The sequence below is a fragment of the Centropristis striata genome, chromosome 9, assembly GCF_030273125.1.
Source record: "Centropristis striata isolate RG_2023a ecotype Rhode Island chromosome 9, C.striata_1.0, whole genome shotgun sequence".
NCBI classification, from domain to species: domain Eukaryota; kingdom Metazoa; phylum Chordata; class Actinopteri; order Perciformes; family Serranidae; genus Centropristis; species Centropristis striata.
This window is the reverse complement of record NC_081525.1, coordinates 26375079-26391385: the sequence shown is the minus strand read 5'-3', so window position 1 is coordinate 26391385 and position 16307 is coordinate 26375079. Positions and strand designations below refer to the sequence as shown.

At 40.3% G+C, this 16307-nt stretch overlaps 1 protein-coding gene across 2 annotated transcripts in view; it reads left to right on the top strand.

Annotated features, from left to right (window-relative positions):
- The window catches only part of ncanb (neurocan b), a 210637-nt gene that overhangs the window by 142949 nt on the left and 51381 nt on the right, over positions 1 to 16307 (top strand). For both annotated transcript variants that reach the window (XM_059341715.1, XM_059341716.1), the window contains exon 11: positions 10926 to 11039. In XM_059341715.1, the coding sequence (XP_059197698.1) occupies positions 10926 to 11039 (114 nt within the window). The remainder of the gene's footprint in view (positions 1 to 10925; positions 11040 to 16307) is intronic.

Genomic DNA, 16307 nt, shown 5'->3' with positions numbered 1-16307 from the left:
CATTCATGTCGTCCCTCTTCGCCCTCTGGAACCAACCTGTCAGATGGAAAGTCTGCAGGTGGCATTTACTGGTTCAAAGGGTCTCCCTGTAATTGATCAGACTGCTGTTTGATCTCTACGTCTGGCATTTAGTCTACAGAGAAAAATTAGCTTTTCCCGGTTCTGTTAGGACAAACTGGCCGTCTTTCAAGTGTCCGTGCCTGCTACCTCCAGAAGTTTAGTGGGTCATATGCTCTGTATCATGAGATTTGTCCACCTCACCGTAAACCCGCTGCTTGTATTCGTGGTGCATATTTGCCTTTCTCTATTACTAAAACACTGGTTTTTGTTAACTATATACCTCTTCCCACTTAATGAAGTACGTTTTTCAGGGTTATTCACAATTTTCCCAAAAACAATTACTAGAAGTGCACCGATCTACATGCCTTGTTGACCAACATCGCCCTGTCTGCCATTGTCTTTCGACAGTGCTACAGGTCAATGTTTATCTGATGTGATGCATCAATTTTGCACTGCATTGCGGAATGTAATGTTTCTTATTTGTGGTCGGGCTCAGACAACATTAGCTGCCACATGCTGTTACTGCAGCTGCTGATTCTGGCATGGCAGGTTTAATGTGGTGTGCTTACAAATTAAAGTGAAAAATGTATTATCGTTTAATTCTTTCTAGATATGAGGCAGATTTTTTGTAATGCATTGTAAGACTTGAAGGGATGTAGAACCTGCACTGGACGAGGTGCTTGACTCTTTGCGCAAGTTGAACTTAAAAAGCCTGTCAATGTTGAGATTCTTCTTTATCAAGCCATAAAGAAATATTATTATTCGAAAGAAAGTATTTTAAAAGTGTTCTTCTTGCAGACAATCCTGACAAACCATGAATTAATTTTACACATCAGCATCATGTTTTAGTTATTTCGGCATAATTTTGATCCATTTATTGCAATTAAGGCTAATTAAAATCTGTTTATTTTGGGTACATACCACTGTAGTAACACCATAGCAGCTGTCACCAAGAAACTGCCTGGAAAAGGCTGTGAAATTCACCAGATTTGGTTTGTTTTGGCCTTTGGTTTTCCGACAAGTATGGGATACCAGAACAGGTGCAAAGCTGTAATTATAGTTATGATGGGCATTGTGATGGCTGACTGAAGAAATGGTGGCGCTGTTTAAATCCAGCTGCTTTTCACACAAAATCCTGCATATCGGCTTGGTCAAATTGTTATCTTAAACATCTGTATTTGCCAAGAATTTCACAATCTGTGCATTCCTGCCAATTCTGCCCGAGACAATTTGCAGAAACAGGACTCTGAATCCTTCAGACGTCTTCCTTAAATATTCAGTCTCTCTACATATGTAGGAGTGAATTTCACAGCTCCCAGCACTTCTATAAACAGTCATTATGTTGACAGGCAAATGGCTGTAATCTTGACCTTTGGTATAAATGTTTGTAGCAGTTTTGGCTTCCCTAATGGGTTGCTGACATCTTTACTTTCTCTCACACTGCACAGCAAACACCTTAACACAGAAGCAACACTTGAAATCACATTCCGAATGAACCTCTTACGACTTGTGCAGATGAAATTGTAGCTATTTTTGTGTCAAAGCCAACGAATGCCAAGTAAAAAATATCTCAGATGCTTCTCACTTTGACATTCCTTTTATTTGATGTTGTGGGTGAATATTTATGAGTGTGTGGAGGAGAGAATAGGACATTTGCAAAAACAACTCGCTGCTTCCAAATCAAAAAGATGACCAAAAGAACTCAGACGGCATTCAGCTCATTTTTATGAGCTTTGGAGGAAGAACAGAACAGACTGTGGCTGTAAGCAGTTAACTAAAAAGGCTTTCTCTGTGAAACAAAATACACAAGTAACATCATGTCCTTGTATCCTTATATTGACCTTTGACCTAATTTCTCTGAATCAATATTATAATGTTAAATACATTAAAGAAAAACAACCATTTCAGTATAACAATAAATACAAAGTATTAAACCAAGAATCACCAACAAGCACATGAGCGACAAAGACTACAGCACTTCTGTACCTTTGTTAACAGTAACGTACACAGCAAAATCTGTAGTGTTGTTTTTTCAGTGTTAATAATTTTGAGTTGGTGAGTGTTGATTTTGGAGTTGTTTTAACACTTGTAGTGATCAAAAAGGTCTTAGAGTTAGATTCACTTCAGTTGGAGTTGATAAAACAAAACAATGAATGTTAATTATCACATTAGTGAAAGGAAATAACATGATTTTGGGGTTAAAAATACACTTTGTGTGTCAAAGTCACAATTGTTAAAAATTAACACTCACAGTGAAAGGAAATAACACGATTTTAGTGTTGAAATTACACTTTGTGTCATAAAATAACAAGATGTATGTTAAAAATGAACACTCAAAGTGAAAAGGAATAACACAATTTCGAGTTAAAAGTGCACTTATGTGGTGTCATAAAACAACACCAAGGGTGTCAAATATTTAACACTATTAAAGAGTTAAAATATGAACACTTTTCAAAGTGTAATTTTAACTCAGAATCCATGAGAACTATATAAACTCAGAAAAAGTGTTAAATTTAACACTCTTTGAGTTGAATTAACACTCCCGATTTTGCTGTGTACCTGAACATGCTAAAAGAACGTGTTCATTGAACATTCTCATGTTTTTGTTGAAGGGTGGCCTGAATGTATCTGTGAGCAACTAGTGAATGTGAGACACTGTTATGCACTGTGTTTTATGGCATCTGAGGGTTTATGGCACCCAGCATGCCACAGTTGTGTGTAATAGTGTTTTATTCGTGTTAAAATGATGTTTCCTGTTGCACCCTCCCTCTGTGAGTTAGAGATAAGGTTCAGTTCGGATTTAGACAGCGGGAAACATAAACACCAGCAGGGCTAGTGTAACTGTCAATTCAGACAACACAGCTACTGCTACTGCTTGAGCCAGTTCATATCGACTAGTTGAGTTATATGAACAATTCAGTATCCAGTGGGAAAAAAATCACATTTCTTTGCAAACTGTACTCACTAGATCTGAAAAACCACGTCCAAACATCAGCCGCATCTGCAACAAATACAATACATTGAGTCGAAGCATCTAAAAATAATGGAAAAAATTAACTACTTCATCCACTACTACTTTCCCCAGTCTCTTTGATCGAGCTCTAGTGAAGTGTGAACTTGTACAGCATTGTTTGTGGAGAAATAAAAGATCAAGTTGACCAATGCACATGCTCCCAGGTGGTGCGTCTTGCTCTCTGCAGCTCTGATAGTTTTATGTGTGCACTCCAAGAGTGATAACAGACCTGGACACCTAGTGAAAAGAGAATATTAGTGCACTGGAGATCAGCAGAACAGTCTCAGCAACTCAAGAAATATAGAAAACTGTTGTGGAATAACCATAGACTGTATATAAATAATGGACGTAGTCACCGTTACAACATCCATTGGTTTATGGCCCGTTGGAAGCATCGAGTTCAGCGTTACACTCGTCACCATCTTGTGTCACCATCTTGTTTCCGATACGGGGAGCAGACCATATCTGGACTGTGGAGGAGTGAGAGGGATCTGATCACTGACTACAGCCTCTCTACACCTCAACCTGACTGAGAGAAGTCTCTGCTAATTCATGTTAACATTAACTGGAGCATTAACTGGGATGTTAGTTTTGGCTAGCAAAAAACAAAAACTAAATGTATGTTACTTACCTCAGAAAACTGAACAGCGACTCCTTGGAGTGTCTGTTAGTCCAACCAAACGCTGAACAAGACATTTATACTGAACAAAACATTCAAATAAACTGTCTGCAAGAGCAGATTTGATGTTAATTGTTGTGTGTGTCATGGTCTGATTGTGATTGGCGGGTCAGCCTTTATAGTGTGGGAACCTTTTGGGGGCTCGCCAGGTGTTTTCCAACCGGAAGAGGAAAAGCTGTTTTTGACCGCTGCGCTGCGCATTGTTCTGCTTCTCTCCTGATGACGGCTCGCCTTGTTAGTGACCTGTCAATCAAAGGTAGCAACGACCCAAATCATACGATTCTTTATCTTCTATTTTCTTCTAAATAGGGCTATTATTTACACTATTAACATGAAATTGTCTTGAAGAAGATTTTTTACTAGCGATTGAGACCATAGTCTCTAAAAAAAATTCTGAGGTAATAAATGAAGTGAGAAGTTTTCTAATTTTGTATTGAAATGGATGGACCAAAATACTTCTGCAACCTTTGTCAGCACCCCCTGCTGGAATTTTCTGTAGAATGCAGGTTAAGGCACTTCCTGGTTTGCCTCCATGCTCAGACCACGAGGTTGCTGCCTGGAAATAACCAAAGATGGTCTAACTTTGTCAAAAAGGTCTAAGTTCAGGCACGATGAACCTATTCACTCATAGCAAGAAGCTGACTAAGAAAATTATTCTGTGTCTCTCAACCCTCACTTGACCACTGAAATGCAAAAATAATGACTGTTTTATGCTTAAACTCTAAAACATAATCTAGAGTGTCATATCCGAATTTATTGATTTTAACTTGTTGTAACTTGCATCAAGAACTCTTGATTTCTTGAACTCTTCAACCTTAGGCTGAGACAAATTCTCATCACGTCCCATGTGACTCAACTGTCACCTTAATGGGAGGAATTTGTGGCGTAAGAAATGACCAAAAGGCTTCAAATCCATTGAGCGGTGTCTGAAGTTGTCTTTTAATTAATCCACAGACCATTCAGGATTATCTAATACTCACTTAGAGTCCTGATGTGTGATTTAAATTAATATGTGTTATTCAGAGATGAAGGGCTCTTAAATCTTGTGGAAAATCAGCCACCATTAGTCCAGATCATGCCTCATTATTTGAGCACAGGATGTTCTCCACTAAAAGGAAATGAAAGTGTATTGTGTATCATGGGTTCTTTGTTACGTTATTATTTTGTAGAGTTGACAGAGTTTTCAAAAATCAGTTCCTATTTCCAGTAGCAAGTTATACTATATGGGCCATTTCCTGTCTCGCAGGTGTATAACTGCGTCGTACTTTTTATGGCTGGAGTTACGAGAACAGTAAAATAATATACCATGTTTCAATGCATGCCAGTCCTTGGCTGAAATATCGATTCTTCTCTCCAAGCTTTATTACCCTCTGAGTGGACTCTCTCTCTCACTGCTGGGCTCTTCCTGAATAAACCCACAAGGATTCATAGACAAGAAATTGCTGATTGCAGTTGAGGTCTCATTTATAAAATGGAGAAAGAGCTGTTTACTTTTTATTTGGCCTGAGCATTCACAAACACTGTGGCTGGGGGGGATACATTGAAAGCGTAAAATCTCAGTGTTGTAAAGTAGAAGGGAAAAAAAGGCCCTCCAAAGGTGGCAAAGTCAGAAAACGGAACGACGAGAGTGTAAGAGGAGACGATGGGGAGGTGATGGAGTTGATCTGGTGCTGGACGTAGCTCCGCTCGAGTACACAGGTAATAGAAATTTTATCTGATCTATTGAACTGACAAATAATCCCAAAAGGGAAATGGGGAGAGGCTGACCCACGGCCTTCTCTCACCCCATTTCTGTTTGCTCTCTGTCTCTTTCTCTGTCCCTTTTCAATTATTCATGCCCTGGTTTCGACACATGCCTGCACTAAGCCTCCAGATATTCTGTCAACCGACACCACCCCCGGTTTGTCTGGCTGCTCTCTCACTATCCTCCCCCATGTTCCTCCATCTCTATTTCCTCATCCTGCCAGATACACTACAAACAGAGAGGCGGGGATAAATAACAAGAGCAGGTTATGTACTTATCCCGCAATCAAACATTCACATCCAAACCATGTTTTTTTCAATCAGCCGTGATCAACATTTAATCCTCAATTTCCTCTTCGTATCTCCTCAGCCATTATGTTAGCCACATCAACTTTTCACAGAGATTTGCCGCCTTTCCTGACAGATTCAAATGAATAATGCTGGCTTCAAGAAAAACTGGTAGCGTCCGTTAGTGTGTTAGCTGCACCCAGCAATTACCACAGTGGCTGGCACCTGTTTATCCCTCCATCCATTCGTCTGCCAGCAGATAAGTGGAGCACCGCTCTCCTCGACTCCCTGGAGACTGTACTAGTGCCCGGGCCTTATTTTGTTGTACTGGGGAGCGTGCCAGAAAGTCGCGGACCCACACATACAAATGCACAAATGCAGTCGTACAAACGCACACACACTGCCACCTGCTTAAGTTGGATGGTTCTCTCATTAGGCCAGTTGGGCAGAGTGGACATTGAGTGGGCTTTGAGTGGACAGGCCTGCTGCGCTCTGGCCCTCAATGCTTGGTTTGAGTAGAGGTGAGCTAGAAACAGACAGACACAATGTGTTGTTACGACCATATGTTCCACTGTGGTAACTTTCATTTTATCAAGTCAGTTATTTAGATTTAGCATGAAGTCGTTCTCCAATCAGGCATGTTTAACTTCTTGTTATCTGGTTGTGTGAGTGGGTGTGGATGTGGATGTGGAGTTTGACACATTTTTTTTGGTAAGGAGAGAAAGTTTCTCTGGCTAAATCTGAGTTTAACATGTGTACTTGTGAGCACAATTTTGTAACACCACTAATTTAGAAGCCAACCATGGTCCAGTATGCAACTTTAACACGTGTGATGTTGAAACTTGAGTGCACTTACACTGGACATTTCACTAATGTAGGAGACTAGGTCAGTCCACAGTTAATAGAAAATAAACCCTTTTTTGCTGAAAGACCACAGCAGTGTCTAAGTGTTTAATCTGTAATTTACAATAGTTGGAGAGGAACAACTAACTAACTCACTAACCAACTTGCCTAACGATTCACCAAAATGACTTTAGGAGTTAGTCCAACCAGCAATGATATGACTCTTAACATCAGATTTGGTTTATCAAAGATTCTAGAAAAGCAGCACAGATCAGCCCAGCTGATGTATCGCTCTAGTTTTTTATCATCTTCATGCTTTTCTGTACAAAGGCAGCAAATATGAGTCTACCACGCCTAAATCTGAAGCTTCTGTTTTGTTGTGTTCACTCTGCATGGTACGGTGTGAATTGATTCAACTCAATTTTGCTATCAGGTTCTTTTCTCTATTTCGTATTCCACGGTGGATACTATCTGTGGGATTCTCAGCTGATAGCACTTTCATCCAGCACTGCTGGTCAGCAGTGATATGTAGTGCTTAAACTCTGCTCTTCTAGTATTGGCTTAGTTTGCTTGGACAAGGTGATACTTTAAAAAGCACCAAGTTCCATAACAGATGCAGTTGAAATGTGTCATATGTTCAGCAAGACATTTGATTGGTTGTGATTTAAAAATGCTCATCTTATACAATCAAGTTACCCATGGTTGACCTGCAACGATTAGTTTTGTGTCTTTTGTCCACCTGTTCGCTTGAATTTCTTCAGACATCTGTTGCTAGCTGCCAATGTCTCGAGTGTCACTTTGTTGGTTCCTGCAACAGATAAGTCCACCTGCCTACTGCAGCTGCTCTAATAGCTGATGTTCAGAGCTGTACTTTATTGACCACAATGCTCCTAAACTCCAGAGAGTTCCTCCACTCCTTACCCCGGTGCTACAGTGCTTAATGAGGCCAGATGCCGCATTTTAGGCCCAGTAACTGTTTGAGCTTCTCTTTTTTTGAACAGCTGTACTGGCAACCTGTTCATCTGTTGGTTCACAGTGTAGAGGGAGGTTTTTGAGGGATATTTTCAGTGTCTATCACTTATCTTAAATTCTATTTTAATTACACAGAGTTTCTGAGAGGGGTCCTGTTCATGTGGTCATATTTAATATGGATTGTTTTGGGTCACAGCCTTCTGTTTCTTGTTATTTGAACAAGTAGTGAAATTGTATTGTTTCAATTTTATTCTATACTTATACTGTTTACTTACAAATAATGAGACCTGGTTTGTATTTCATTTTTTATTTAATCACACCTGAACTCCTGCAGGCGGTTTAATTGCCTCAGGCAACTTTCTATGACTTGATGCCTGGTTGGACTAAAATGCTTTTGTTTGTCCTTTAACTTCGACATCACCCCATTTAACACTATTAACTGAGCATGGCATCTCTTCACTGCCAAGCACCTTAGAGACCATTGCCTCTTGTTTGATGGCAGTTAACTGTCACAATTGGCTGATAATCCTGCAGAGTAATGTTTCTACTCACTGGTGATTGCTGGGTCTCAGTGGTAAATTGAAAGTTTCTCAAATACCATTATGTTACGCTGTAATAAAGGCTCAAGAATTATGTCGTTTGGCACAGTACACCTCATGCAGTTTATTATTATTAATCATCCCTACATTTTCAGTCAGTTACTCCTGTCTGTATCCATAATGTTGCAGTCTGTCAACAACCGTTAACTTTATAACTGATGGTACTGCATCTCTGATCTATTAGATCTTATTGAATATCACAACAAAAACAAAAAGGGGTCAACAACAATTTAGTGGTGCACTTTTTTAAAGTTGGGAATCACAATAGGCAGATAAAAAAAGAACAGTGAATGAGTCAAGCTCAAGTATCAACTCAACTCAGGTGTCCAAACTGAAAACTGGTGCTAAAGTGCCAAAAACTGCAGTTCCTTGACTGGCCTCTTGACTGGCTCCAAAAATCAGTCCCCATTGACCGCAATGTTTTGGTCTATTTAGCTAATTTCTACCTTTATGGCAACTGTACGGCAACTTTGTTTTCCTAGGAAGTCTTAACCTACCCTACTCTGCCTCTGATTGGCTTGAGCTTGTACTTGAGTCCTAAGAAAACACATTCGCTAAAAAACTATCATAACTATCATAACTATCTACCATAAAACTATGGGTTGTATCATTAGCCCCTTTCGTAGTGCCGTTTCATGCCGGGACATTTACGGCTCTGTAACGTCTCGCCTGCACTATGAAAGGGGTCAGCAATAATTTAGTGGGATTCCGGGATCAAATGATCCCACCAATTTTCCACAACCAAAGGTAGTCAAAAATTGGTGGGACTGTGACCACTATGAACGTGCCATCCCGATAAGGCAGAATAAAACACACCTCCCTCTTGGTCCATCATCAAATCATGTTCAGAAGCATCTACAGCAACTGTCGCTAACTGTGCACAGCTTCCGCCATTCATCGCACAAACCGGCGTCGCTAACTGTGCATTGAATGTCCAGTTCTTGTTGTTAACAAACAGAGGTCGCTAACTGATCGTCAAATATCCCGCCTTGCTGGGATGGCCCGTTCATAGTGGTCCCGCCTCCAACAGTCCCCCCAATTTTCCGCCTCTGTGACTACCTCTGGAGGTGGAAAATTGGGTGGGGTACGTTCATAGTGCATGAAACGGCATTATGAAAGGGGCTTAAAAAAGGGCACAAATATCCTCCATGGGATCACTATGAACACCCTCAGGCAAATAGCCGGCACAGATCTTTCCGGCAATATAGCGGGACATTTGCGGGACGGCACTATGAAAGGGTCTATAGAGACAACATCCATGTTTCATACAGTCTATGGTAGAGCTCCAATCACGTTGGATCCTACAATTCCATCAATGCAATTACACAGCATCCTTAATTTCTTTCTTGCTACGAAATTACACAATGAAAGAAGAAAGATGAATTCTGTAAAAGAAAAAGAAAAAAATTGGATTAGCCCCCCACTTGATGTTAAATCACCTGAACCAGACTTAGACAGACTTAAAACTCATTTTATATCTATAGTGTGGGATGTGTGTGACACACTTGTTATCCATGCTGTGTTATTTTATTTCCTTTTATATTTTATATTTTTCCACCCCATCATGAGTCAGACTGACAGACGGTTATACATGGATATACGACGATACACTAAACCTACACAAATGCCATCTCACTCTGACTCCTCTGGGCTGGGTCTCTACCTCCTGCATCAAATTCAGCCCTTAATATCAGCCAGCCCAAAGCGGGGAGCCAGCAATGAAGCTGTCATGCTGTTTTATCCAAACAGACTCTTCCGCCCCAAACGCTGTCTGCCTGCAAAGCCGCTGTAATCCAACCCTGAAACTTGCCAACTTCCCAAAGTCGCAGCATCGCATCACCTCCCCACCTTCCTTCCATGTGTTTGAGCATCTCTCTATCTCCACATCTTTCTACACTCTTCGGACTTTCTCCTGCCGCCCCCTCCTCTCCGTTAGCCTCCCCTCCACTCCCATGACCTCTTGCCAAGGCCCCAGGGACTCTCTCAGTTGTTGTGATGGCAGAGGATTGTGGGATACCAGCTGCAGTTTTAATGATTTTGCCCCCAGGCTCAGATCAGCCAGAGAAATACAGTTACCATTTTCCAACAGAATGAGAACTCTCACCCCTGTGACTCCTCTGCGAAAAATATGTGTGCATATGTGTAAAGTTTGCATGCGAGTGTGTACATTGTGCACATACATTAAGACTTGATGCTGATCTAAGAGATGCTGTCTGACTGATGGTTTGGTCACTTTTGCACGCATTAAAACTGATTTGCACACAGTTTTTGTGTCTGCTGGCAGGGTGTGGGCAGTGTTTGTTGTTGGAGATGGAAGCTCATCGAACTGAATGTCTTATCTCCACATCCCCCCCCACCCCCCCCCCCCCCCCCATATATATCTTTCTATCATCCACCGCTCTCCATACTCTCCTCTCTCCTGCAGCTTAGGTTTGAAAAACTGCAGCACGTCCTGCAAACACTTTGCAATTAGCATCATGCGCTTCAGTGCATCCCAAACCGCTCACTGATGAAGTTCAATCAATTCGCTTTAATTATAACTTTCTCAGAAACACCTCTAATCTCTGCAAAAGTTTGATCTCTCAGGGGTTTGTTCGGTTAAAATGCTGTGGCAGGTTGTTAAAAAAGTAGCCAATTGGAAGTTCTGTTTGTTTCTGCAAGTGTGTGTGTGTTTGCACCTAACCTCACTCGCCCCCTCTGTTTTTCTCTCCCCTTTTCCCCCACTCAGACATTGACGACTGCCAGTCTAATCCATGCCAGAACGGAGGAACCTGCATCGATGAGATCAACTCCTTTGTGTGTCTTTGTCTGCCCAGCTACGGAGGAGCTACTTGTGAGAAAGGTAATAACGATAACTCTGCTTTTTCTCATGTCACTCAATGAACAGCTGTGTGTGCTTTGGAAGCAGAGAGCAGAGAAGGAAGAAGAAGATGGAGATGGGAGAGAAAGGAGGAGATGGGGAAGAATGTATCAAGAAGGAAGACAATGTAGTGAAGGCAGAGACAAAGAAGGTGGAAAAGCAAGGTGGTGTGACAGCGGAGGCAGCAAGATGATGATAAAGAGGGGGAAGGGAAGGGAAAGGAGTATGAGGAGGTGGCACAGGAGAGTAAGATGATTCTGGAGGAGCAGGAGGTGGAGAGAAAACAACAAGGTCGAGGAAGGTGGAGTTAATGAGGATGGGTAAAAGGAAGGAGGTGCAGTTGGAGGATGAGAATGTAGACAAAGAGGAGAGGAAAAGCCCTTTGGAATAATATATCAGGACACCTGCGTCCAGCTGGTTTTTGTCTCTCATTACAGGAATTCCCATGTGAGAAGGAGGCCGCAAAGGAGGCTGTTCACAAACTGCATATTACATGAAAACATGGCCGACAAACAAACAGCTGTTATATACATTAGGGTTGATCGTTTTGATTTTTGTGCATTTTAATGAAAGGAATACCCAGGAGGAGTGGATTTGTTCAAAAGCATTGACAGTTGGGAAAATGCTACTAGCAATAGACATTGTAGAAATGGGGAAGAATGCACATGATCTGCTGATTATGTGCCAGATTATCTGATGAAATTGCTAAACTGCAAACTTTTCCTCAAAAGGGATAAGGATATGATACATTTAGATTTTCACCCAAATGATTGGATTTATTTTATCTGACTTTTAGTTTTTTTGGGCAGGGGTACAGTGGGAAGTTAATAAATGTGCCAGTTTGGAATTTTCTGTCTAACTAACAATGCAATTACTGAATAATGCATTGCTTAAAACCCACTTTTAAAAATAGCACAATTAAAAATTGAAGATTGAATACAAAGATAGTTGGAGGGACTAAAAAAGAGCGTGAGATTTTAGTGAAAGAGACATTTTTAGGAGATGAGTGAGAGAACAGGGGAGAGGAGGAGCAGGAGGAAGGACATTTAGGAATCTGAACTGCTCTGAATTATATAAAATCGAGCCAGATTTCGCTGGTCTAGCACAACCTTTGACCTCAACTCCCAGAAGAGCTGTGACTTTGAATATCAGTCTTTTTTTTTCAACATGTCTGGCTTCCAGTGTCTCGCTCTGCTTTTTACTGCTCTGCTGTGGTCTGATGAGGGACTGAGGGCAGAGCAATCAATAGAGAGAGGAGGGAGTGATGAGAGCGAAGCCAGAGAGAAGCAGCAGACTAAAGTAGGATATTTGAAATGATGCAGAAACGTAAGTAGGTTTGGCAGGCTCTAACTGAGCCTCAGAATGATCTTTTTTTACTTCTTTATTCCTTTGCACAGGCTTGTTGGCGGAACTAGAGTAGTTTGGCACATGAGCCACTGAAACACATCAGTAACTGAAGTCAACCGTCACAAATCAGCTTGAGTTGACTTGTGGAAAAACTTTGTTCTTCTTTAGTTCTTTGTTTAGATCCCTGCACGGTCATCTGTTGCTAAACTTTTTAACACAGCTTCAGAGTTTGGACCTCACAAAAGATGAGTAGATAAATATAAGAAGTCACAAGAGGTTTAATGATGCATTTGCATGCTCCTCAGATGTTCTTAGTTCCCGAGTTGGGATGTTGTTCTTCCAACTCCGCTGTGAGGTCCCCTTACTTTATTGAAGTGCCTCTTTAATCCTACAGTATTCCAGATACTTTTTAACTCTTTGCTGCCCTTTTTAATACAGCAAATGATAACTTTGGTACCTGCGTGTTGTAATTCCCTCGTGGTCACATCTGCCTCTTTAATATTCATGCTCCTCCTGCGGTGCAGATCATTGGTACACAAGAAAATAAAAACGCTTTTTTTGACTTCACAGAACATGGATTTTTATGCAGTGCCGTGTTCATCTGTGTATCAGTTTAAGCCTCATCTGAGATGTGCAGATACAGAATACAAGGCAGATGTGTGAGGAGTAGAAACACTTGAAGAGTGAAACGGCCAAGTCGCCGAAGTGTTGCCGAAGTTATTGTTAATGTAGTTATTTAGCCGTGTGTGTGTGTGTGTGTGTGTGTGTGTGTGTGTGTGTGTGTGTGTGTTAGTTGAGAGCAATAGTCCCCTGTGTCACATGACCGTTCGTCTCAGCAAAATCATGGCTTCCCAGTTGCTCTGGGGAGCGCACAACTGAAAGTTTTTGTTAGGATGATTCCAAATGGTTTATTTTTGGCGAGGTTTTAAATGTAGAATAAAGTGATTTTGACAGAAATATCTCAAATTTAAGCTCATTTTTGGTTACTGTGAACGGAAAACTTTTATCACCTGCTCATGGACTGTCGGAAAGTTAAAGTAAAGTTAAGGCAAAAAAAGGAAAGTTAAGGTTTTCGCAGTTTGATGTGGTTTTTGGCGATCTTTCAAAAGTCATGTCTATAATGCATAATTAGCACATTATAATTATTTTATATTATTATATTAAGGCTTTATATTTAGGGATGCACCGATTGCAATTTTCTGGCCGATCACCGACCACCGATTTTTAAAAAGCCTGACCTGCCAATTCCGATTTTGGCCGATACCGATCTTTTTATAACTCACAGCTGAACCTTCAATGTTTAAATCTTATTTTATTGGAAAACACTAACACAGCTGTATTTTTCTTTAACAAATAAAGGAAATCACAATGTCTGAGGTAGTTAATAAAATATTGAACTTAAAATAAATAGCAACAATTTACAGGACAAACTAACAGAAGAACTGCAACCATAAATAAAGTGTCCTGAGTCTTTGGTTTCGTTATAGTACAACATACATACAACTAGGGAGGGCATCGATTTTCATAAAAAATCGAATAGTTCATCATATCTGGAAGAAAAAAAAGTTGTATTACTGGTGCTTTCCGCACGGGGGCAGCGTAGATGCCAAGCTGTAGAAGAAGAAACAAACCGTGATGTATGGTTTTCACCGTCGTTAACTGTGCATAACATCAGCAGCTGAAAGCAGCATGGCTAATTATGAGTGTCCGGTGCTTGTTGTAAACAAACAGAGATCGCTAAGTGAACACCTCCTGCAGCAGCAGCACATGTACACTGTACTGCTACAGAGCTACAGAGCTTAGCGGCTCGTTAAGAAGATTAAGAAGGAGTCGCCGGATTTGTTTCCAGTCGCTTTCTTGAAAAATAGTCCCTAAGGGGGTCTGAAAAGTTGCTAAATTTAGCAACAAAGTTGGGAGCACTGCTTCACTGGTGGGGGGGGGGGGGGGGGGGGGGGGGGTATTATCAAGGTAGATAAGATCGGTTTGACGTAAAAGAATCGCCCGATCGATCGGTGCACCCCCTTAATAAAGCAAAAAAGGCATTCTATAGCATGTAATTGATGTTAATAAGTCCTTAATGTCTTGCAGAACCTTTGAATTTGTATTTTTTTTATGGTACGTTAGAGCAGTTTTCTATGTTTGAAACCCAGGACACAGATTCATCTTTCAAACACTGTTGTCACTTTGGATAAAGCATTATTAAGGCTGAACATATAATACATTGTGTTCACCACTTAAAATCCTTTATAAACCTTGTTTTAAGTTGTCATGCATAATTCTAAACATGTAGAAAGGGCTTTAAAGACATTAAAATGTATTATAATGCATGCACTGAATCACGTCCTACAGTATGAAGCCTGTTTTTTCTTTCCCCTCCTTACCAAACACACACAATCATCTCCAGAGTGTGCCTGTCATTCGACATGCACTTGAGCAGTGTGAAAGTTTCCTCCTCTGCCTAAATGTCTGATTGGGAGCAGCAGGTCTGATTGTGTAAAACTAAAGTCTCTGTTTTCTGTCGCTTTAATCTCTCACTGCTCGGTGCTCATAGGAATATGGGATTCAGCTGTGAAAAGTACAATTCGCAACAGGCATAGCTCTGCCATTTCACCGTGATCTCAGTTTGATATCCAGAGGGGGGTCTGAACCACGACATGAACGCTGGAAATGAACTCATTCGTTCCGCCGAGGCTTCCATCCATTTAAATGTCATCCAATTGGTCCCTGTCTCACTAAAGTGGTCCGGTTCTCTCCGTCTCATTTGCCGTGTGTGTTCTTGAATGTGTGCATGCGTGTGAACGTGTGTGCGTGTTTGTGCGTGTCCAGGTGTATGTGTTGTGAGCTCACAGCCTTGAATGCTGGGTAGATCCAGTCTCCTGCTGGCTCCCTCTGGCCTGTTACCATGGTGATCGCATCCAATCCCCAGGTGAATGTACTGACGGAGAGAAGAAAATGGCTTATTATTATTCTGTAACTTCTACAATTACATTTACCGTTCTGGCACCACTTTCTCTGAATCTCATGTCTATAATGAGTTATAATCACCTGCTATTTATATGTGTTATAATGTACTCACAGAATTCTACTCACAGAACTATAATCCTAACACATTATAAAGCATTATTGCAATTTTTATGAGGTCAACTATCATAATGCTTCATATTTACTGGTCAGTCAAAGATATTGCAAGGGTCATAGTGTGTTTTACTTCTTATAATTAATTTTAATCAGTTGTGGAAGAAGTTTTCACATCCTTTACACTGTGAAATTACTCCACTACAAGTACGTCCTGCATTCAAAACCTGGCCAAAGTAAAAGTATCAACATCAATTGTATTTAAAATATCAAAAATAAAACTACTGGTTATGTAGAATGGACCGACTCAGACTGGTATATAATAAAAATATGTTTTTGATGCATTTATGTAAGGAGAATTTTACTGCACTCCTCATTTTTACTGCTTAATTTACGGTTATGAGTTTTAATTACTAAAAATGTGTTTCATGTTAAATCTTGACATGAAAATAACTAAAGCTGTCAGCCAAATGGAGTTGAGTAAAAAGTTAAATATTAGAAGAATAAAGTTACATATTATCGAATTACTCAAATAAGTACCTCAAAATTGTACTCTAGTATAATACATGAGTAAACGTACTTAGTCACATTGATACCATTGATTTTAATAATTGTTATAGTGTTATATTATAGGCTAATTCTGACTCTATGACACATTATAAGTATTTTTAAAATGTGTTATGGACAGTCAGTGGCCTGCAATATTGAAATATTATAATACTTGAACCTATAAGTCATTATAAAATCATTTATAATGTTTTTAATGATTCTTAGAAAGTATTGTCATGATTTATGAGTGCTTATAAATACATTACACCAGGGGTCTCA